General features: G+C 39.7%; 1 protein-coding gene across 1 annotated transcript; it reads right to left on the bottom strand.

Moving 5' to 3' along the window:
* On the bottom strand, positions 1–23872 carry LOC134530511 (probable tRNA (uracil-O(2)-)-methyltransferase). Its single transcript, XM_063365380.1, has 4 exons — positions 23410–23872; positions 20775–21091; positions 8682–8933; positions 1–1196 (listed from the first exon to the last, which is right to left on the bottom strand). The coding sequence occupies exons 1-4, from the start codon at positions 23795–23797 to the stop codon at positions 324–326; spliced, it is 1830 nt and encodes a 609-aa protein (XP_063221450.1). The 5' UTR covers positions 23798–23872; the 3' UTR covers positions 1–323.
* Positions 23873–25613: the final 1741 nt, after the last annotated feature.

The following is a 25613-nucleotide window of genomic DNA, read 5'->3' as shown; positions in this document are numbered from 1 at the left end:
TTTTTTTTTTAAGATTTTTTTATTATTACTATCAATCAAAGAATAAATAACAAATATAAGAACATCATATTGATGCAAACTGCCACAAAAAAAAAACAATAATTGTTTTGAGTATGTCAAATATAGAAGACCATAAGTGGTATTTAATGCATTTTCAGCAGCATAAATAACACAATATTTTGAAACAGTTTCTTTGTTACGAAAATAAAAAATTCATAAAATTCAGCAGCCAACCTCAAGAAACAAAAATTAAATTAAGTAAAAGATGTGTTCACAAAGTTTCAAATGTAATGTTCTCACATGCTTACTTGAAGTTAAACTAACTAATGCTGACTAGGGCAGTCAGTGGTGGAAAGTGGACAACCATCTGGATGATTATGGTGGAACCAGCATGGCTTTATCTTCCACGTTGCCCAGTTTATGTTCTTTAGTTCCCTCTTGGGGAGAGGGATTCGTAACTTCACTGTGCCCTTCTCCACGACAAACAAGAACCGGTGGTTCTTCAGAAGAGTCTGCAGTCCCCCACATTCTTTTTTCAAGGCTCCGAGCTTCTCCGAGGACAAGAGAGACGCCAGGTCTTTGAGAGGCAAACAGCCACCGGCATTCCAAAGCCGTTCCTCACCGTCGTTTCTAATCACTACGGAGTTGTGCATTCCCAACAAAACGTTACAAATTAGCGATAAAATTTCTTGAACAATCCCCTTATCGATCTGCGTGCAGTTCCGCACAGCCTCTTTCGCAGCACGTGGAGTGAACTCCGCCCACACTCCACTAGCTCCACTGGCTCCATCACTACTGTCGCAGACTTTACCACACCTCTCGTCTATAAGTTCCTGGATGGCTAGGTCGATTTCTTTAACTGTGCTGGAACTGCACTTCCGATCAAACCCAACGATGCACTTCCTCTTGGTGGACGATATTCTCAGGCGGTCAGACTGCGGAGCATAACCGCACACGAGCGCGATGCGAGACACATACTCAAGGTACTCGCCGTAGCGGCTGCTGCTGCTGCATTCCCGCCTGTATCGACTGCCGTCGAAGTCGAAGAGACAGCATGGCAGGAGAAAGAAGCAACAGTGCGGGGAACTTCGTGCTGCGATAACGGGGACCCACGGTGTCAACTCATCTGAATGGTTTCCAATTATCCAATCGGTTTGTGGGAATGTACAATTTTTAGAAGGTGTTATAGCACGTACCTACAAAAAAAAACATATGAAAACAATTAATCACAATAAGAGTACCCAAATAACCACGTACAAAAATCCAAAAAGTTTTAAAATTAATTTTATATAATTTATTTGCTGAATTTGAAGTTTACTCTACAAACAATAGCAAATATTCTTATAATAGCACAATATTACTATAACCTACAAACAAATCAATAAATAATAAAATTAGCTTAATCCAAAACACATGCAAAGTCAATTGTTAGAAAAAGAGATAACAGAAACCTATCTAAAGCATGGTTGCTACAGAAATAGAATCTTAGAATTCCCTGACTTTTCCCTGTTTTCCAGAAATTTAAAAGAAAAATTCCCTGACTTTCTTTTGAAGTACATACCATAAATATTAACGTGCATATGATTAAATGTAATATAAAAATTTCAACACGAGGTAAAATAAGGTTTTTTTTTTTTGTGTTATTTTGACGGCAGAATTGCGAATGTGTTTTTTTCCTTCGACATGGCTGGTGAGAGCTCTTCGACCCATATTGCTGAGTTGAATACTTTTGTAGCACAAAGTGCAGTACACAGAATTTATGTTTTTAGCAGAGGGTTTGATATGCTGAAACTGTGGCTCATTGAGCCAATTCTCCTTAAAAGTAGTTTTCTTCGACATCTCTAAGGTAAAAAAAAAAGTACACATTAACATTTTCAGGTTAGGTTAAAACATTGTTTATGAATTCTTAAAAAAAATATAACTACACAAATACAAAAAATATTACAAATTCACACCTAGCAATATAACGGGCCTACTTAGAAAATTACAATAGCAGCTTTACAACTTGCAATACTCTTACAATCTTACAATGTTAACTAACGATTCTGGGGAAAAACATGTTCAGTTATGCATATTTTTATACATAATGTAAGTGTCACGCAACAGAACTCACGGATTATAATGATTGAAAACAAAAATCATTTATAAAAATAGGTAGAAAAAAATGCAAAAACATAACCGCACACAAAAGCCACGTGTTTTCATATCAGCTTGGTAGTTTTCAAAATGAGAATTAGTATTGCCTCTTTATCAAAATGCACTTTATTTTCTTACGATCGCATCAAAAACTAACTTCACCTGAAACAACGCTTTTAAATTCACGTAATAGGCTTTGTACTCAACTTATTCCAAGTGAAAATAGCCTTCAAAAGACAAACGACGCCATGCCTATTCTGTAGTTCACTGCATGGAACGGAACATAATACAAAGTCTCAAGTGCAAATTAAAAAGGAGCAAAACACGAACAAATGAAGGCCTGGGTTCGCTAGTGAATAAACCAGTGCCTGGATTGGCCAGAAGTTATGGTGGGTGGTTGTAACAGCCTATTGCAACGGACAATCGTAGACCAAGTAAAAAAAAACGTTGCAGTTGCCGTGTGCCTTAAGCAGCAGCCTTTTAGCGGAGTCGTTCGGTAGCGGTACGAGCGCATCAAAACAAAGTTTTGTTTGAATTATACGCAACTTTAAAATTTACAGAATTCGTAGCATTTTCCCTGACATTTCCCGGTATTCCCTGACCATTTTAATTTCCCTGACATTTCCCGGTTTTCCCGGTTTTCTAGTCCTGTAGCAACCATGTAAAGATAATAATCAAGATCATCAAAAGGTAGCCCAGTGCCATCTATTGGCACTCGAAGAAAAGAGCACCTCCGATTGACTCGTGAATTAAAGTAACTGCGTATTTGAAAGATTGTCAGCGCCATTTAGTTTATATATACATTTTAGTGACGTTGAGCATCCCGCAGGAACAGCCAATTTTTTTTAGGATAAAAAGTAGCCTATGTGTTAATAAAGCGTGAAGAAGTAACAAACGTACACACTCAAAAAACTTTCGCAAACTCTTGGCAAGACGTGACGGACCCACAAAACGATAGCACATTTAAAATTGAAGATGCCATCTATTGACGAACTTAAGAACTAAACTGTTATTAGAGCCGTTAGTTTGCTAGCCGCTGTGAACTCCACTAAGCGGAAGCGTCTCACCAAGGAGAAGAATAGGAAGTTGTCAGACCTTACTACATGTATGATCGTGTGGTGGACATAGAGAAATGACACACACTCACTGTTTGTATGTATATGACCTATGATTTTCTATTATAAAACTGAATTCCCCTTTTTTCATTCCATTAGCGATGAAATTTAATTTCAATGTGTGCCCTATGTGTTAATCCAGGTTATGAGCTAGATGCATGCCAAATCAAATCCAAATCTGTTCAGCGGTTTGGGCGTCAAGAAGTAATAAAACATACACACAAACTTTCACTTTTACAATATTAGTGATTTGCTTACTTTGAAGCTTACTCTGCAAACAATAGCACAAAATTCTTAAGGCTCTGTATCGCATGCCATGTTGATTTCTTTTGTTTTCTTGTTATTACTTTTATTTGAGATATTTTCCTGTAAATCTATCCTGATAGCTTCCTTAAATTGATTGTTGGGACACTAGTTTTCTCAGCAGATATTTATTAAATATTAAATAACAGCTGTAAAACATCATGCAGGTGTTTATAATCATGATCACGTGCTGTTTTTACAACTCAAAAATAACAGTTAGTAAATATCTGCTGAGCAAAATTGTGCCCTACAATACATGCAAGGTGCTAACGGAATAGATTTACAGGAAAATCCCTTAATAGTAATGACAAGGTAATTATAAAATAACGATTCAATGAGCAGGACCATGCTTTAAATCAAAATATTCTCACAAAATTTAATGTACCCTGTTTTATCACATAATCGTCGCACCGATATTTTAGCCTATTTTAGGACGTCAAAATTTTGATAAAAAAAAGCCTCTCGCGTAAACATCGCACAATGTTTTTGGTACCGCTATTAGATTCCAAGCGATTTGTGTTGGTATTTCTTCCTTTTAAAACTATGTATTTTAAAGTAGAAATCTAATATTTATTCGGACTAGTGATGGGTCAATTCCTGTTTCTTCCCGGTTCTCGGTTCGGTACCGGTTCTTAAAAATCAGTTCTCGGTTCTCAGTCCTCGGTTCTGACTTCAAAAATAAAATAAATATTATTCACACATTATTTATGAGGTGTTTCAAGTAATAAACTATTTATTGTTTCGGCTACAAAAAAAAGCACTAAAAAGCCTGTATCTAGACTTCCATCTTCAACAATTTATTGTTTATAACACTGAAAAATAATTATTTATTTGTATTGTTTTTTCCTCAATGTTTTTATTGTATGCTTACAAAGAAATGCACTGGCAAAATGTTTCAGTCTTTAAAAATGCTATCAAAACAAATTAAAAGGTTTAGTACAGTTTTCAAGCTACAGCAAACACACCAACCTAATGCAAATGCAATATGTATTAGTGAAAAATAATTCTAAATAATACAGAGAACACTAAATAAAACTAAAATTTACTATATTAATCTAGTAATTACCTCAAGAAAGCTACATACACCCTCCTTTAAAACATAGGAATAAAAAGAAAATATTACAATAATGGAAATAAATTAAATTGATGGTGAACTTTCAAAGTATTAAAATAATAAACTGTATACATCGAATTCAGTTTGTTTGCACAGTCAAGTCAATTACTGCCACACTTCTGATGACATTTCTTACACAATTTGTACTATTTTGCCGGAATAATTATAGCTTACAAGTGTCAACAAGCATTTCGTTTGTCCAGTCAATAGTAAAATACATCTAGGTACCATCCATACACCACTTTGCAAAAAAAAAAAAACTTTAAACACATTATTTTTTATCACGTGTCCGCGAGATCTTTGTCAAAGCTATTACCACTTAAACCAGACGTGCCACTTTCAAAGCAATCCCGCATGCCTAAAAGAGAAAGTTACTAGCCATTCCGCTAGATGGCTGCAGTTGCAGTGAATTTACACTCCACAGCACTGCACAAATAGCATGAAATTTTAGAATGCCGAAGATTATTACGGAAATATTTGAAATCAATCATCATTTCTATTAAACAATATACTTTTGCACTTTTAATTGTTCTTTATACACCACTCACTCATACTTATGTGTCAATGACTCAATTAGCTGCCTATTTTTAAAACCAGTGGAACAATTATGGCATCTTTCTGTTCACATCTCTCTACAGAGACACGTTAAGAGTTGCACACATCGACGAACTACATCTATGGCACCTTCAACTATTGTTTTGAATGAAAAACGTACTTTGTTTACAGATGTGACGAGAATATGATATATTTTCACGTGTAATTTATTTTATAGTTAGAGATGAATATTTCTCCACAGAAGTCCAAAAAAATAATTCATATGTGAATTGGACGTGAGTTGAGCCATTTCATGCTGCAGTAAAGTTGTAGTGAAGGACTATTTTCGAAAAGGGTTTTGCTATACTGCCGGTACCGGTACCGGCACCAACATTTTAGCTGCGGTTCTCGGTGCCGGTTAAAATGCTGAGAACCGTAGGAACCGAGAACCGGTACCAACCCATCCCTAATTCGGACATTACCACAAACTTATTTAATTAACGGAAATACGAAGTTGTCTGATGTATAAATTTTCTTTTAAAGACTTTTTAAACATTATAAGCTTTATCTGTTTGTTTGTGTCATCGCGGTGTACCGCTTATAAAAATGTAGCCAGCGCTAGTTGGCATCATTCATGTTTGATTATGTTGCTTCCCGTATAGAGCGTGCACATGTAGTTGAATATCTATCTCTCGCTAATTGCATGCAACGCGCACTCTCTGTCGAGTGCCGAGTTAACTACATTTGATGGCCCACACTCTTTCATGGTAAGTGTGTACTACGACGATAGTTATGTTAGTTCAGGCTCGCATTCGGGTCACAGATTATGTTTTTCTATTTGAAGTTGAAGAAATGTTTTTGTTGCATGACTTATTAATTTTAATTGTTTGGCGTGCTTTTGTATACTCTACTTTTTAAATAAACATACTTTCCATGAATGGGTTTTGTTTTTATGAATAACTTTACCTAAAAAAATTTTTTTTCTCATAAAAGTCGCACCCCTACTTTTCAACTTTGATTTTAGTATAAAATATGCGACGATTATGCGATAAAACACGATATATTTACCCGAATAACATGAGCACAGTTTTTCGTAAAATGTGTGTTGGAAAAGCATGATGTGCAGTTTATTCAAAACTTGACAACACCGCATGACAATGCAGTATAGCTCAAGTTCCATCAAGCTCCAAGGTTGGTTAACATGCTATCGTTTAATGGAACATAAACATCTTGCATGTGATTGTGTGCTGTTTCTTTGAGAAAGAATATGCAAAAATTTCACACAGTTTGCAGTTGTGATCATCTAAGGTTGCTGACAAAACATAAAATGGGAAGTCATGCTGAAGAAAGAAAGTACACTAGAGTCCCGTTATAGCGAGGTGTCACGGTTCCGGGTTTGATCCTCGCTATAACCGTGTCCTCGCTATAACCGAATTGGACAAATTTTGGCCCCCAAAAAATAAAAATTAACCGAAAATAGCATAACAATTGTGTTTAAACCTGTATAATTGAAAAATAACAGGTTATATTAACAAAATCTTAATTTCTGTGAGCAGATGTGTAATTTCTCTTTAAAACGATACCCCGTAAGTACGGATACGATCACCGATTGCATCAAAATAACCAGAATACCCTACCACGCCACGTAAGTATAGCATCTCAGCCCGCGGCCGACGCAGCATTGTCCTGCTATCTATCGTCGACGCGGGCTGTCTGCTGGCGGCCATGTTGGTTCGGGATGTTGCTAACAGGTGGTGCTAGTGTAGCGCGACGATTTAATTCCTTACAAAAAAGAAGGAGTGCGGCTGCGGCAACGCACGTACGCCTCAAACGAAATAGTCGCTGGAAAACTATACTTTTTTCTTTTAAAGAAACCTGTCAACTTTTTTAGAAAATAAGTTTGGGATTAAACTAAAACCATCACCACCCCTTTCCCGGACAGATACCACAACAACTGACCAAAACAAAAGTCACAAGAAAACTGTCCTACCGATTCGGAAATAAATACGGTAGTGCCTACTAGAGGTCTAAAAGTAACGAAAAAATGTGTACCCGTATGTATTCGTTACTATTAACAATTAGTACTCGTTACTATTAACAATTAGTACTCGTTACTATCGTTACTTCTGATACCGCATAACATGCTATGTTATGTTGCAGTAACGAATCCAGTCGTATTGCGTATGCGTACAGTATGACGTCGCGTAAATAATAATAAATAGAATATAAACAATTAACAATATTTGATAATTAATAGTTTTTGTTAACCAACAAACAATTAAATCTCATTAGAGCGGCTTTTTAATATTATCTATTTTAAGATAACAACCAAAAATAACGTGAAAATGCGCGATTATAAAAACAAAAACATACATATTTCTAATTTGTAAAAAATACTTTCTTACGTTGTTTCTGTTACAATCTCAAACTTTGTCTACACACGGCACAGATCACTAACGGAAGTTTGATAAAAGAAAGAAAGGATGGGATTCTATTTTTAAAGCCACGCACTTAGGTGGCGACTGCACGGCTGAAGAATGTGACAGGCGTCAACGGCAAGATGTCTAGTGGCGAGCGAGAGGGGTGGAGATAAAGCAGACAAATAACAAAAGCGCGCTTCAAGCGATCACGCCGTAAATTCCTCAAAAATACCTCGTTATAGCCGTGTTCTCGCTATTACCGTGCTCGCTATAACGAGATTCTACTGTATGTTGTAGAGGAAAGTCATGTATGTGACTGAAATAAAAAAAAAAGTGTTTTTGAGTGAAGGTGTTCTACAGTAATGCAACAAAAATTTTATTTGAAAGGTGAGAATTTTTTGTGTGTGCTTCTTCAACAATTTTCAAAATTATTTTATAATAATCTTTGTAACACAGCATTAATTTCTATAATTAGTGGCCGGGATGTTAATGGCGCATCACTTGTAATCATTTTACATTCATGATGCTTTTTTCCTCACATCATGGAAAAAAATGTTATCATTTACAATTAATCCCTAAATAAAATATTTACTGCCTCATCACTGTAGGGATGTGTATATACAGAATGCTTTTTACTCTTTTAGCAAAAATAAAGAGTTCTTAAAAAAAAGGACACGTCAACACTGGTACTGAGAATACTGTTAGGTTTACGGAAAAGCTTAAAGGAATTACAATTTTGAATAGTCATGTAAGTCCTGAATAAAAATTTAATAGACTTGAAATATGGACACAAGTTCTGTTTTAAAAGTTTGTTGCGAGGCTCATTTTAACACCAAATATTTTTTGTTATAGTCAACATATAAGGGGTGCAAGGCTTATTCAAGGGTGCAGTTCGTTCGAGCAAATACAGATTTTAAACTTTCTTTTTTAACTTTGAAAAACAATCATACAATAACACTAAAAAAGGAAAACAAAAAAGAAGTTGAAAGACAGCTGTGATAAGAGATGAACCACAGATATACTACTTCCTAGAGATGATGACAAGAGCCACGGCCTCACCTCCAGCCTGGTGCCGGGAGGGTACGTGTCCCAGATGCGTCTCTTACGCACGTCCACCCCTACTCCTGGGTGTCCCTCGCTGGACAGCAGGAACACCAGCAGGCCGTTCCCGCAGCCCAGGTCGACAAAGGACTGCCTGGGAGCTGGAGCTCCCTTCGCCTGCCTTTCCTGCTCCCACATCACCAGCAGATACGCTGCGATGGCAATGTCCTCGTACACATATCTGCGCGGGTCCGTCACTTCCTTCCAGTTCTGCCGTGCACACAGAGATCACACACTATTTACAACTCCCTTTCAAACTAATGCCAAACAAATACGTATCAAAAAAAAAATTAGTTTACAAAAAAATATATAAAATATAAATATAAAATTAAATATTTAATTTAGTAAAATAAACAAGATAAATTTTAATTAATAATGAAAATCAATAAATATGCTGAATGTTTTTTTTATAATTTGTTAATTTTAGTTATTTATTTAATAATAATGTAATAATTTATAATGAAAATAAATTATACATACAGGAACATAACCTCACAAACAATGCCACTGGAAGACTACTAACTTTCCACAGACACTCTGCCAACGACAATGGAAGCTTACAAGCAACCTGACATCGTTATACATTGGAAACATAACCTGACATATAAATACACTTGAAAAAGTTTATAAACACAATTTCTATTACTAATATTCACGATAAATAAATGTTTTTAATTATATGGAACAGCATTCAATATCAATCACTGAAGTATAAGATTTAAAAGCACATATATAAGTTTAATTTTATTTAGCCCTTTTTTCATTCTTTGAAAATTTTGTTGCTTGGTGCACGCAAATTGTAAAATTTCACTCTCATCATTTTTTTTCATAACGTGCCTAAAGAAGTATAACTTCAAAAATTTAATGTTACAACAATACCTTAGTGTCTTGATTAATAAAGCTTCAATTAACAGAGGTTTTGAGTTATCTGTCAACCTAAAGTGCCATTACAGCAAATAGTGTTTAAACATTTGCTTGTAGACAAAGAAAATGATCTAATCATAGTCGAAAGCCTAAAAAAATTAACATAAAAGATTAAATTTACTTTTGGGGTAAATCATGGAGTGATGTGAAAGAATTTACACCAATGAAAAGAGAGAAAAAAAAATCACCCCAATAAATGATACTACCCTCTTTTATCGCATATATCGTCGCACGCGCGTAATCGTCGCACCCATATTTTAGGGCGTCAAAATTTGGATGAAAAAAACCTCTCGCGTAAATGTCGCATGATGTTTTTGGTCCTGCTATTAGATGCAGAGCGCTTTATGTAGGTATCTTTTCCATATAAAAGATGTATTTTAAAGTATAAATATGATATTTATTCTGAAATTACCGCGTACTTATTTAAATAACGGAAATACGAAGCTGTCTGATGTGTAAATTTTCTTTGAAAGACTTTTTAAACGTTATAATCTTCATTGTTCGTCTGCGTCACCGCAGTGTACCGCTTACAAAAATGTAGCCAGCGCTCGTTGCAATCATTACTGTTTGGTTATGTTGCTTCCCGTAGAGCACGCAAATGTAGTCGAATGTTGATATCTCGCCGATTGCATGCAACGCGCGCTCTCTATGCGGAACTGAGTTAACTACATTTTGATCACAGATTTTGTTTTTCTATTTGAAGTTGAAGAAAGGTTTTTGTTGCATGACTTATTAAATTAAATAGTTTGGCGTGCTCTTTCATACTTCACTTTGTAAATAAATGTACTTTCCATGAATGGGTTTTGTTTTTATGAATACTTTATCTAGCAAAAAAAATTTTTTTCTGCATAATCGTCGCAACCCTACTTTTCAAACTTGATTTTAGAATAAAATTTGCAACGATTATGCGAGAAAACATGGTACTTGGCCGACTGAAAACCAAGACAGTTTTCTTGTCATATCCATGTTAACCAAAACTTTGTACATCCGAGGTTGCCGTGGTACATATCAATCAACTCAGTTAATTGAGACACTACTGTGATGCCATACACCAAACCAATGTGATACCACTACTTCACCAACTGCATTTATGCACATACACCTAAGTGCACCAAAAACTGTTTAAAAACTGAATGTTCTTACTGCAAAATACCATATTTACTCGCAGAAGAATCGCACCTTCGTATGAGTTTTACCCTTAATTTTGAGCAAAAGAAAAAGAATCTAACATTTTCACCGTAAAGGTAGCCCCTGCATATCGGTCGCAGCATCATATCGCACACCGAGAATAATAGGGCCACATCTCAAAAAAAAATTTTTTTTACATTTTTGTATATTTGTAATGTCTAAGGCTATATCTATTCGGTATAACAAGGCCATATATGTAGTACAATAAATATTCACCTGAGATAAGATATGTCCTTATTACATTTTAAATTTGTAAAACAGAAATCAGAATAATACAGCCACATGTTGACATGCGGCCTTATTATTCGTACAGCTGAGGGTGGGTTGGAATACACTATGGCCATATTTTGACTTGTGCCATAGAAACAGTGCCGACATTATGCACTTCCTGATTGCTGAGGCTAAGAATAAACTTTCAATTATTCACTCTCCTGTAAAATGTAGTTTTTTTGAGATGTGGCCCTATTATTCTCGGTGTGCGATATATCTTCACTAGTTCCATGTGTTCTTTTTCTCAGCTTATTGATGCGTAAGAAATACGACACTGGCGTTTACTCTCTCGACTCTTCTTTGTCTGTTTACTACATGAGGGAGTGAGGCACCCTTCCCAAATATTTATGACTCATCCAATTCCCGCACTTCCTATCAAGACAAAGGAGAAGACTGCTATTTTTTAAACCCTTATTTCCCTTTACTCCATTGTATTTTAATTTTTTACCCATCCCTTTGCCACTAAGAGAGAAGAGGCAGCAAGCTACTCTTTGTCAGTTCCGTTAATAAAAACTAGCACGCAATTTACCGCGAGGCTGGAGGAATATAAAAGGAGCTCTTGTAAACACCAGCGATAGCTGCAGTTGAAAGCAAAGATAATCTCATTCGAAAATAATAATTATTGAGCAGAGTTGCATCATGAACACCTGTCAAGAAAGACACGTTAACTGGGTGGATGCCAGTTCACGGAACATTTACAACGAAGAGAGGGAGAGAAAAACGTCAACACTGCCACATAGTTTCACGCACATGCACAAACTCACACACTCTCTCTCTCTCTCTCTCTCTGGCTGGTTTATTTTTAGATTTTCCTCTCCTCGTCCTTGCGTCACTTGCCGGCGCAACAATTTATACTTATTTGGGGAGTTATATTTATTAAAAACCAAAATAGGTTAGTTATTTACACACATATTCAACCACACAGAACAACATTTTTTTTTATTAAAACCCAAAATTCGCATATGGATTGCAGTACATTTTTTTTACATCAACAATCGGCATGAATATGCAATCCATATGCAGGTAAATACGGTAATTCTTAACACAGAAAAAACTATATAATGTAGGTAACAACTCTCAAGTGAACAAATGTTAATACAATAGACACTGATTTGTCTAGCGGACTTGTTGGATTTGTAAATAGTGCTTACCCTAGATTTATGTTAACTAATCCAAGTGTTGGACGCTTCAAATTCGAATATGGCGCCATTTTGCTGCCATTAACTCAAGCGATCCTGGTGGCCACCAGGAAAGACTCAGTGGTTCATCTGGTACCGACGTCATCGGACGTCCGGCTATCGTTTTTGACTTTCACGTTATCTGGTAACAGTTTCAGTACGAAACATTTGGTCCTCCGGGCCGGATAAATCCACTAACCGCGATTACTGAGCTATCGGGCTCAGTTCTAGTTACGTGGAGAGATTCGGAGTGTTTGTTTGCGTCGTTCGTTGTACCGAGTCTCCTTTGTCCGTCGTTGCGCCGCCATAAAAACGTGAACGGGTTATCATCTTAATGTGCTATTAGCTCCCTGTGGAAGGGAAGATAACAACTGAGTGCGTAAGGGAAGATAAGAGCTGCCTTTATCACACTGACGGTGCTGGTGCTGACGAAGCCCTTTGTGTCGAAGCCCTTTGTGTCGTGCCACACTATTATTTCTTATCATCTTTCCACAGTAACCAGATACTGATAATGACCGGTCTGCTATAAGATTGCGTGTTTTCTAAGATTGGCGGTGAAATATGACTTTGAATTATTAAGTAGACCGTTAACATAGATTTTGCCAAGTCTTTGTTCGGCATTACTACACATATTGATACAAAATAGATTCACAGGAGATGGAAAATCGATTATTTAAACACCACTCGGTTTAGAAAATTTTAGTTGAAAAATTGATTTTATAAACACCACTTGGTTCAGAATCGATTTTTAGCTGAAAAAATCGATTACATTTAACTTTTATATTTTGTGCTCCCATTTTTGACTGAGTGTACTTCAGTAGAATAAACACAACCATGACTGACAGTGTTTCAGCTCTGGAGCGACGTCTGGAGCGTGCCGAAAACCGATTACAGCGTGCCGCGGATCTGGCCAAAAGGGTTACTACAGACACTTCCAAGCAGTCATTAATCTTTGCAACCTGTCGGGACTTATCTCAGCTTTGTAATGGGTTTGAAGATGACCATTTGGCTTATGAATTGGCATGCAAGGAGCAAGTTGATTTTGATGACACAAGGCATACAAATAGGCTAAATCACTTCGACGATCTTTATTATGAAGTTAATGCAATCTGGGACACATTAGTGCAGGATTCTAAGAACCGGAACAAAGAAACACGTAATCAATGTGCAGCTTGGTCGTCACCCCGTCTGCCAGCTATTGATTTACCCCACTTTCAGGGTAATCCAACAGAATGGCTCAGCTTCTCAAATCTGTTTGAGGCTCTGGTTGTAGACAACCGAAGTCTCACCAATGTAAAGAGACTATCTTACCTAAAGTCATCTTTGTCTGGTGATGCATTGGCAGTAATTCAAGCATTACCCTTGACTGATTCTAACTATAGTATTGCTTGGGAACTACTGTCTAAGAGGTACAGTAACAAGCGCTTGATTGTTTCATTGCACATTGAAGCAATTATGCAAATACCATCTGTGTCATTAGAGGCCCCAGCATCAGTGAATAAGATGATGTCTCTTCTGGCAGAGCACATTGCGGCATTGCGAGTGCTGGATGTCAGTGTTGAAAAATGGGACCCGCTGTTGCTGCATATCATTGAAGCTAAGCTGGATAAGGTTTTGCATAACCAGTGGGAGCTGTTTATTAATGACAAGGGAGCAGAGTTACCCAAGCTTACCGAGTTTTTGTTATTTTTAGAGGGTTACCGCTGTGCAGCTGAGTCACAGCTGGTGACGTCTGGGAAAACCTTTAAGAGCAAGTCATCTATTTATTCTAAGCCAGCTTCTAGACATGCGCAACATCAGTCATTCGCAGGAAACACTGTCTCCAAGTCAGTGAAGTGTGTCATATGCAGTGGACCTCACGAAATCTACCAGTGCCCCAAGTTCCTTGAGTCATCCCCAAAGGAAAGGTATTAGATGGTGAGGTCAGGAAACCTCTGTTTGAACTGCTTGCGAACCTCTCATCATGCGAGCGCATGCCTTTCGTCTTCTCATTGTCGGTCTTGTGACTCTCGACATCACACACTAATTCATTTTAGTGACATGCGACCAGTCACCAGACCATGATGGTGTGAATACGTTGTGTGCTTCATCTCCTGGACAATATTCGGCTGCATCCGAACTGCATAATCAAGACAGTCCATCTACGATTTTGCTGTCCACTGCACTCATAGAAATTCCAGTCAGCTCTGGCAGGACTAACACAGTTCGAGCACTCTTGGACTCTGCCAGCCAATCCAGCTTCATGACGGAAGGTTGTGTGAAGAGGCTAGGCTTAATACGTCAAAAGGCAGCTCTGCCAGTCTACGGTGTTTCCCAGGTACCAGTGCATGTCGCTAGGGGAGTAATTGACTGTTTAGTGAAACCAGTTGGTCAGGAGGGTCCGCGATTGTCACTCACTGCCTTCATTTTACCTAAGATCACCGGCTCACTGCCTACAACACAACTGAACCCTCATTCATGGGATCATCTTTCCCATTTGCAACTAGCTGACCCTCACTATGCACAGCCTGGGCCTATTGACGTGCTAATTGGGGCAGATCTGTTTCCCTATGTGCTGAGCGGGCGCACACTAAGTCTCAGTACCCAAGTCCCTGTAGCGATTGACACTGTCTTTGGATGGGTAGTGATGGGGAGAGTACCCACATCTGCAGTATCGCTCAGTTCTGTATCACTTCATTCTATTACACCAACACTTGATGACACAGTTCGGCAGTTTTGGGAGGTGGAAGAGGTTATTGTACCCCCAAAGCCTTCCTCTGAGGACATTCGATGTGAAAAGATCTTTCTCGAGACTTGCAGAAGAGATGAGAATGGTAGATATAGTGTGGCCTTACCTTTCAAGGAGCCTTCACCTCATTTTGAGGAATCACGTGTTCAAGCACTCAAGCGTTTTCACTACCTTGAACGCGTCACAAGATGAACAAAAACCCTCATTTTAAGGCATCCTATGTAGAATTTATGTCAGATTACGTTGACCAGGGTCATATGTCAATGGTTCAAGAACCCCAGTTGACTACACCGTCGTTTTATATTCCTCATCACGGAGTTTTGAAACCAGACAGTAGTACAACAAAGTTACGAGTGGTCTTTGATGCATCGGCCAAGGACAGCAAAGGAACTTCTCTGAATGATCAATTACTAGAGACACGGAAATTTCGCGAATCGCGATATCGCGAAATAACACCGCAATTTACCTTAATTCGCGACAAAACACCGAAATCGCACAGCATCGAGAAATAAAACTGATAATAATGAATTAGACCACCCATGCAAGACATCGCGAAAAACAAGTAAACACGACGTTGACGGCACATCGCCATTTTTCTAAGTTTCAACATGGCCGCTTTGTAGTAATGAAAGTAAATAATGATTTACAGTATTCCCGTCACGTAATCATTACAATTTGAAACGAAAGCAGTAATTGCAATCATAAACTAATTAAAAAGAGAAAAATGTACCTGAGCATCAACACAAAGTTAATAAAAAATACCGGCGATGTTTTCAACACAATATAGCTGCCATGATTTTCAACCCGCTGTATTTACACATTAATCTTGTAGAGAAATATAAAATTTTAATTCTTCCTTTCATGTTGAACAGTTAACAACCTCATGCTTTCAACTACGTTTGACTGGCTTGGCAACCTACTCGTTAGAGCTGTAGGTGTAGCAAACCGTATGTATTCGGTACTGACTGAGTAACGGGTGCGCCATCTAGTATCGAGTAACGAAACGTTACACACGGCTGGATTTCGTTACTCGCATTTTTCGTATGTTTTACGCATGCGCGCGCATATTCGATGAATTTACGTTACAAAGAACGATGTTTGTTTATTAAGTATAATATGGAAATTTGTCGTCCAAGTTTTTTACTATTTATAAGAAAGTATTTTTTAAAAATTAGAAATATGTATGTTTTTGTTATTTATTATCGCGTATTTTCACGTTTTTTGTTGTTTTTATCTTAAAAGAGATAATATAATAAAACCACTCTAATGAGATTTAATTGTTTCTTGGTTAACAAAAACTGTTAATTATCAAATATTGTTAATTGTTTATATTCTATTTATTATTATTTACGTGACGTCATACTGTACGCGTACGCAATACGACTCGATTCGTTGCTGCAACATAACATTGCATGTTATGCGGTATCAGAAGTAACGAGTAACGTAGCGACACGATAGTAACGAGTACTAATTGTTATAGTAACGAATACATACGGGTACACTTTTTTTCGTTACTTTTACACCTCTACTACTCGTAAACATGAACACATGGCACTACGCCGATTGATAAGCAAAATCAGTGACCTTTAACTGCCGTAACTACACTTCTCAGCAAATGCAATACGACCGCAGAGCAAGTGAATACGGCGTCAACGGGACAAAGAACAGCAGCAAGAAATATTAAAAGAATACTAAGTTGAGACATGCCGTGCCGAGGCAGCGCGCTAGGCGACACCGGGCCGTGCCGAGGCAGCGCGCTAGGCGACACCGGGCCGTGCCGAGGCAGCGCGCTAGGCGACACCGGGCCGTGCCGAGGCAGCGCGCTAGGCGGCACCGGGCCGTGCCGAGCTGTTTCAAGCCTACAATTTTTATTTGCCAATAGTGTTGACTTTAGAGTGCAGTATACGAGTATACGCCGTGCCACTATTATTTAGCCAAGCAAAACTTGTAGGTCATAAAACCATTCTCAAAAGTTAAAGTAAACATGAAAAACCAAAACAGCGAAATAAAACCGAAATTTGATTTTTTCAAAACGAAATTTAAGGAAAAATAAAACCATTTTTACGGGACTCTATCAATTACTTACGGGACCCAAACTGCAGAGAGACATAGCTGATGTTCTTCTCTCATTTCGAGATCATGCAGTTGCATTTACTGCTGACATACGACAGATGTACCGTCAGATTCTAGTTCAAGAGGAATTCCGCGACTGTCAACGAATTCTGTGGCGACCGTCTGATGATGATCCAGTTTGTGAGTACAGCCTCAACACTGTGACCTATGGCGTGTCATCTGCACCCTACCTTGCTATCCGCACACTCCATCAACTGGCTGCAGATGAGAAAGATAGATTCCCTCGGACATCATCAGTCCTCCTAAAGGACACGTATGTTGATGATGTAACTGGAGCACCCAATGCATGTGAGGCTATCTCATTGCAAAGAGAGTTAATTGACCTCCTCAAGGCTGGAGGTTTTCAGTTGCGAAAATTTGCCAGTAATGATTTATCTCTGCTCTCTTGGCTTTCCGAAGACTTGGTGCAGGGCAGCAAGGCTCTCCCCTTGGACAACACTTGTGGACTTCCCACCGTCAAAATATTGGGTCTGCAGTGGCAATCTGAAGTGGATGCATTCGCTTACAATGTTCAACCTACTTCCTCGACAGCTACGAAGCGGAGCATACTGTCCGACTTGGCGCGAATATTTGACCCTCTAGGTTGGCTGTCACCTGTGGTCCTGCTTGCAAAATGCCTCATTCAGCACTTTGATGCATAGATTGGGATGACCCTCCTCCTGCCGACATCCTTGCAACGTGGCAGCGGTTCCAGCGAGAGCTTCCTATTCTGGCTAGCATCACTATTTCAAGATTTGTCCCAGTGACCCAAAGAGAACTCTTACTAGAGATCCGAGGATTCTCTGATAGTTCGGAGCAAGGTTATGCGGCAGTTGTTTATCTCAGAACCACTTCACCTGATGGCTCAGTATCTGTATACCTTCTGGTTGGAAGGTCAAAGGTAGCCCCAATTAAAAGAGTGTCATTGCCTCGCCTGAACTCTGTGGTGCTTTGCTGCTTGCTCGCACAATGCATAGAATCTTGCAAAATTATGGACCTCATGTGAACCTAGACCAAATATTTGCCTGGACAGACTCTACAGTTGTCCTCCACTGGATCCCTGGATCACCCCATAAATGGAAAACTTTTGTTGCAAATTGTGTCGGCCAAATCCATGACCTTGTCCCAGCAAAGCACTGGAATCATGTGTTGTCAGACAGCAACCGGGCTGATTGTGCCTCTAGGGGCTTGTTTCCAAGTGAGATAGCTGACCACTCGCTGTGGTGGACCGGTCCATCATGGCTGTATAAGCCACCAGAGGAATGGCCACAACTCACCGGCTTGATGGACAGCATGGACGAAACAGTGATGGAACGGATCTTTACCTTGCATAGTGTCAACCCTCTGGCAGACACTACGCTGCTGGAAAGGTTCTCATTTTTAAGCAAGGTCAAACGCATTACTGCCTATTGTCTCCGCTTTGTGCAACGTTTGCGCTTCAAGAAACTTCCCCCCCCGTAGTCCACCAGATGCTAATGAGCTTAAAGATGCCATGATGGTATGGGTTCGTTTAGCCCAGGCTTCAGCATTCGCATCTGATATCAAAGCTCTGCAAGCTAACCAACCATATCGGGGTCCACTCTTCAAGCTGTCTCCCTTCTTGGATCCTGCTGGCATCCTCAGGGTGGGCGGACGTTTGGAACTATCAGACTTGGCTTACAACCAACGACATCCAATTCTACTGCCCAAACACCACAGATTGACAGACCTTGTAATTGACCACCTTCACATCCATCTGATGCACTGTGGTCCCACCATACTACAGTCTGCTGTGCAACGTAACTTCTGGATTGTAGGTGCTCGGGGCCTCATTTGTCAACGGCTGAAGAAGTGTACTTTATGCTTTCGAGTTCGCCCTGTGCCTCGAAACCCACCCATGGGTAATCTTCCAGTCGATCATGTCACACAGGCCAAGCCATTTCTGAAGACAGGAGTCGACTATGCTGGACCCTTTAAAATCACCATGTCCCGACTGTGGATGGCCCGCATCCAGGATGCCTACTTGTGCCTGTTTGTATGCTTTGCCACCAAGGCAATCCACTTGGAGCTGGCCTCTGATCTGACGACAGATGCTTTCATAGCTGCCTTTCGCCGTTTATTGTCTCGTCGGGGGCGATGCTCTGACCTTCACAGCGATTGCGGGACTAACTTTGTCGGTGCCAGTCGCTTGTTGACTGGACTAAGAGCCTTCATGTCAAGCAAGGATACACATGACTCCTTTGCTCAGTCGCTGGTTGAACACCAAGTTACCTGGCATTTCCATCCCCCATCAGCACCACATTTCGGAGGCCTGTGGGAGGCAGGTGTAAAGTCTGTGAAGTCTCTCCTCATAAAGAGTGTAGGTGCTCAGGTACTCACTTGTGAGGAATTATACACTCTCATGACACAAGTGGAGGCCATTCTCAACTCACGGCCTCTGTGTGCACTCTCAATAATCCTTCTCAACTCACGGCCTCTGTGTGCACTCTCAAATAATCCAAATGACATGGCTGCTCTGACACCCAGTCATTTTATAGCCTTGGGGCCTCCTGCACTAGTGCCCGAACCAGATTTGTCCCACCTCAAGCTAAATCGTTTATCTCGATGGCAACTCATCCAGCAGGCGCATCAGTCATTCTGGAAGTGCTGGCACCAGGATTATCTACAACAGCTGCAGCAACAACCCAAGAGCCTAACTGACCAAGACATCATCAGTGTAGGCACCTTGGTTCTCATCAAAGATCTGAATCTACCACCACTGTCCTGGAAGCTAGACCGTATTGTGAAGACTTTTCCTGGCTCAGATGGTGTAGTGAGAGTGGCTGAGGTGAAGACCCAACAAGGCACCTTTCTGCGGCCTGTGGTGAAGCTGTGCCCGTTGCCCGCCCAATAAATGTTTAAAATATGCATTTTGGTGGGCGGTATGTTGTATTTGTAAATAGTGCTTACCCTAGATTTATGTTAACTAATCCAAGTGTTGGACGCTTCAAATTCGAATATGGCGCCATTTTGCTGCCATTAACTCAAGCGATCCTGGTGGCCACCAGGAAAGACTCAGTGGTTCATCTGGTACCGGCGTCATCGGATGTCCGGCTATCGTTTTTGACTTTCACGTTATCTGGTAACAGTTTCAGTACGAAACATGACTGATGGATCATTGTTAGGGGCCTGTAGATTTCGCGAAAAGATTTTGAGACTAGATGAAAGTTAAAACACTGTACCATCGTCTGTGTTTCGTGATTGGGTGAGTTTCACCCAGGTACATATCGATTGTAACAACACCAATCACAAGTGATTCAGTGCGGTAGCAAACGCGTCCTGAGTGGCTCGGTCAAATAAGGCAACGATTTCTCTCGTAGAAGGCCGCCAATCACAAGAAAGTAACCACAGGTGCGGGTATACTTTGTTGCAGTCTAATAAGTGTTCAGATCCTTTTTGCGAAAAATGCCTGCCCCTAATCATTGTTTCTGAATTCCTTAATATGGACATGTCAAAAAACTTAAAAAATTACCTGCCAAATTGCTATCATGAGAAACATATGATATAAAAGCCTTCCATTAAAAAAAAATATCAGAAATTCTTGACTTTTCAGGAGCTTTCTTGACCTAATCCAAGTTTAATGATATTTTGGTTTTTTTTTATTTTTTACAAGAGACACGCAGAGTTAGTTACCTGCACCAACTCCTTGCCATAAGTCTCCTTGAGGTGGCGGTACACCTCGTGGTAGCGCTGCTCTGACACCAGGAGCAGCGAGCCGGCCGCCAGCCCCGACCGGCCCTCCTCCGGGGCGGTCTCCGCCCACTTCACGAGGCGCGGCACCAGCTGGGCGGCCAGCCAGTCTGCGCTCGGGCACGCGTGGTGCTCCGTGCCCGCAGCCACTTCCAGCACACCGCCCCCGGCGCGCACGCGGTACGGGCAGCTCACGTAGAACCTCTGGCCTTGGGCATCTCCCGGGACCACCGCAAACACCATCTCCCCACCACCTGGATCTGACCAGCAGCAAAAAGATGGATCAATCCAACAGGTTCGATCCAACAAAAAAAATAATCATTTAGGTGTTTCTTATCAACGAAAAACGAAAAACTTTTACAACATATAAAAAATTGGTAAACTATTAGAGACAGCTAAATATGTAATACAGAGGTTAACCAGGAAGAAGATAACGTGAAATTTGCTACATACTATCAATTAATAGAGATAAAATTTTATGATTATATTTTCAGGCCAATTTCATTATTAAAACAGGAGATTTCAGTGTTATCTGTTTATTTTTTATGAAATCTGTTTATTAAAGATTGCATATTACTGAACAAATATGACAGTTAAATATTCCAAAACTACAGTAGAATCCCGCTGATGCGACCCCTCACGGTTTCCGGAAAAACGGACTTATAAACGGAATGGTCGCAATAGAGAATTCGGGGTGTCACCGCATCGTCGGATACATCGTGTGAATGCCGCTCAGGCAGTGTCTAGCCGAGCTCGGCGCGTCCACTATCGCACGAAAAGCTGTCTCAGCTGTCATGTTATCTTACCCGCCCGCACGAAAAGCCGCTGTGGCAGCTTCTGCGAGAGCGTAAGAAACTCGTCCGGCCAGGCTGGCGGTAGCGGCGGCTTGACGTCATACGTGACGTGACGCTTACCTCTCCATCCCCTGCTAATTCTTCAAGGCTCATCCCTCCCAGAGCCACAAACCATGTAAAAACACACACCCCCCCCCCCCCCTTTTCCAACTAACATTTCAATACATTCCCTCCCTTATTTCAACCTTCTGCATGAGAAACTGTCAACATCCTCCTCCCCTCCCACACTGCGTGCGCCAAAAGCCAGGTTGTATAGTCCATTCTCGGTAAAATAAATATTTTTATGGGCTTATACGACTGTCCTTCGCCGTTAATAAATACTTTATAATTTATTATAATACAATTTGTTTATTAGTCACACAGCAGTTTCTGCTGAAAAATCACTAATACCTAAAATTTTATTGAATAGAAAAATTTAGCAGTGCCGTAAATATATTAATTTTACTGCAGTTACTTTTCCGTCTGCATTCCAACGTGTTTTTTTTTTTTTTCACACTGTGAAGGGCCGTGGAAAAGATAATTGCTTGAGCTGTCAAAATAAACATCGCTGACGGCAAGGGCCGGAGCGCATCACAGCATTTCAGGATAGCATTGTTCTTATATCTTTCGTTTATAGCCGAATGTTTTCTACCTGATCAACAAAAGTTCCTTCGCCATGTTTTGAACGAAAATAACCACCAGCCGGCTAGCATAGCCTAACTCGTGTGACGCGAGTTCTCTTAGCGCGAGTATTTATTGGAACCCATTGTTCGGGGTATGCAAGTCCAAGGTGTATAGCATAATTCCACGCAATTTTTTTTTTGTTTAGCTGCGCATGTGCGAAGTCAGCGATGTTATAGAAAAATAGCCGAGAACCAAACACCTGGCGACGACGTTAACACAGTGAACACAGCTTTGTGTGGCCAGTGACACATGAGATGCAGCTGGCAAGATCACACTAACCAGTCGCAAGACAAAGGCACGGGACCGGGACGGCAATAGACGCACGCGTAGATGCTATCAGGTGATGCGCGCAGTTTACCGGTATTGGCTAGGGTGGACAGTCTAGAGGGGTGGTATCTATTTTTAGCCGTCTTTTGTATGCCTGCCTGCCTGCTTGCAGTACAGCGCTCGCCAAGATAGACGTGAACACATAGCGCCCAACAAAGTGTAACAGACTTGTTTTTCAGCCGATTTTACTCAAATTTTCGACTTTCTCTGCTCAAATTTTTCACGGTTTCTCAAAAAACGGTCATATAAACGGAATGGACGCATCGGAGGGGGGTCGCATCGGCGGGATTCTACTGTATGTCATTTTGACTGATACATGATGTACTTTTACAATTTCATGATTTGAAATATGCCCATCTAACTATTCTGAACAAATGAAATAAATCTTTTAGGTCTTTTTGTTTTTTTAAAAATGTACTGACATTGTAATGTAAAAATAAGTAAATAAGAGTAGTAAGATTAGAAGTGAACATTTTCCAATTTTTTTTTTTTGCATAACTTGTGGTAATAACTTCAAGCTACATAAATTACTTTCACTGAATTTTTTTTATTTAAACGATTACTTATTCGTCATTAAAGTTAAGTTTTGATTAGTTTCGATATTTTAATTTCTTTTTGGTACTTTGCGGTGTATTAACTAGAATTTTCATGTTATATGGTGTATTGTCATGCTTTTTTAGTTTTATCACAATTCCCCACATAATCTACTCCCTATCAATACGAACACCACTCACTTATAAAGGAAAGCTCCACCACCGGAGTCGACGTATCGCTCTTCCTGGGCAGCAGCAGCCTGGCTGTTACGTACATGCCCCCGCTGTCTGCGTCGAGGTCCAGCTCGCACACGTCCTGCATCTCGGCTCCGAGGTGCTCCAAGTGGTCCCTCACCTCCCGCCCCGTTCGGTGGACGAAGTCCGCCGGGCCGGAGCGAGCGGCGAGCGACGCGACGTCCGGCCGGGAGCGCACCCTGCCGCAGAACAGCTCCTTGGCCATGAAGAGCTTGCGGTTGACGACGTGCGGCCGGGTGTACCAGAGCCTCAGCGCCACCCACAGCTGTTTGCGGGAGGCCTCCACCGGCAAGGAGGCGAGCGGCGCCATGCCGCAAATAGCTTTCGAAGTCATGGCTTGAGTTTAACAAAATTACTACTGCGGAAGCTGCCTCGCCTAGGCTTACTTCTTCGAAGAACTGACTGCATACTGAAAATAAAACAGAGAAAAGGATATAAGCTACTGAGGAACAAGTTCATTTTCCTATATCATATTAGTAAGTTTGAAAGTTTCTAACCTAATGCTTATTGTCTAAACTTTGCAAAGAATTTTAATACACATACTTTACTCTGATATGGATTCACTGTAGAATGTGTTTTAAAAAAAAAACATGAAATCTTTCACAATCTAGGCAATATTAACTATGTACTTAATTATGTCAACCTACCTATTTTTATACGATTTAAATCTGTAGATTTGGGAATAAATTAAAATTAGCTTTTAAATACCAGGAATGTGACAACAGGGTTACAAAGTTCCAAAGTACAAGAAGATATGGTAAGGCACGTATGTACATGAAGTGACTGTGTTACAAAATTTCAATTTCATTTTATCATTCCTTGTAAACATCTCCAAAATTCCCTTCAACTCTAAGCTTGCCTACAAAAAAACAACAAATATAATAAATATACTTAAAATTGAGGTAAATAGCAAGCACTGTTTTTGCAAGATATAAGTTAAAAACAAAAGATCTGAAATTTGAGTTTCTGTAACCAAAAATTCAATATTCAATTTAATGAATGACCTTCAGTTGATTGCTCTCATTGTACCATGGGACTAAAGTTGGACTCGAAACGATCCGTCGCACCCGTCCATCTGTCAAACATGTGACCTGCAGTAAATTAGATGTCACTGAAAATTCCATCCTTTCTTAAGTAAAAACCTTACCAACCTTTAACTTTCGATGGACAGATGAAATTTTAACTTCAAAAATGCCTTTATTTTAATAAGATTTTTTTTTAGTTTGTTTATTTAAGCTGATTCCAAATTATTTTTTTAACTTGCGTTTGAACACTTTTAAAGTTTTATATTTGAAATAAAAACTGACAAGACACACAAATATATAATTAAAAATGATGAAAATACATAAGTATAAATATCAGAGCAAAAAAAGAATCAGTTTGATGATATATAAGTGCTTAGCATACATAATCATCAAACTAATAAACCTTTACAACTTCTCAAAACTTTAAGCCTTTCAGTCAATTGGTAGCAGCCAGTGGAAAACTATTATAATGGATGTGCGCTTTGTTGTGAATTGCTATTTTTGTTGACGGACAGACTGACGGTGAAAGGATGGCTAAAGGACGGATGCGACGGTTCACTGAGAGTCCACCTTAGTTCTGCACAAAATGCCACCTGTAAAGACAGCCAGTGCAGCCCAATTCATTTTGTATCATCATCGTCGTCATGGTGCTTACAGGCCATGAACAGTCTCAAACGTAAGAACATTTGAAAGACCCTTCGCAGGAAGTCTGGACTTTGTGACATGAAGAGCTCTTGGGTGCAGCGTGTGATCACAGCTTATCGTGAAGCAACACAATGCAGTGTATGAGCACACTTTGCCCATGGTTTGGTATTTGCAGATGCAATCTCTCCTTAATGTCTCAAAATGTTGTTCTACAATTAACATCATGCCTTATGGTGAGAAATAAACTCAAAAAATTTCTTAGTCGTCCCACAAAAATTGTGCACATAGTCCTACACCATTCCGTATGATTGTGAAAACAAACTATAAAGTAACAAGATCATTAACATTGTGACCCATGGATTCTTGCATTAACTACATGTTCCTGCTTGTTTGTTTTAACACCCCTCAAACTGTCAAACAATTTTCTAGCCATTTCATCATTCATTACTTTCTTTCCATGCTGCACTTCACAAAATCTTG

Source organism: Bacillus rossius, chromosome 3 (genome assembly GCF_032445375.1).
Source record: "Bacillus rossius redtenbacheri isolate Brsri chromosome 3, Brsri_v3, whole genome shotgun sequence".
Taxonomy (NCBI): Eukaryota; Metazoa; Arthropoda; class Insecta; order Phasmatodea; family Bacillidae; genus Bacillus; species Bacillus rossius.
Note: the sequence above shows the minus strand (reverse complement) of the source record. Positions and strands in the feature narration are given on the sequence as shown.

Bases quoted from the DNA above. Each gene is read 5' to 3' on its own strand.
- LOC134530511 (XM_063365380.1), bottom strand. From the start codon at position 23,797: ATGACTTCGAAAGCTATTTGCGGCATGGCGCCGCTCGCCTCCTTGCCG. The intron at 21,092-23,409 runs GTGAGTGGTGTT...GCTGCTGGTCAG, and splicing joins GGTGGAGCTTTCCTTTATAA to ATCCAGGTGGTGGGGAGATG. The intron at 8,934-20,774 runs GTAACTAACTCT...TGTGCACGGCAG, and splicing joins ATGGCAAGGAGTTGGTGCAG to AACTGGAAGGAAGTGACGGA.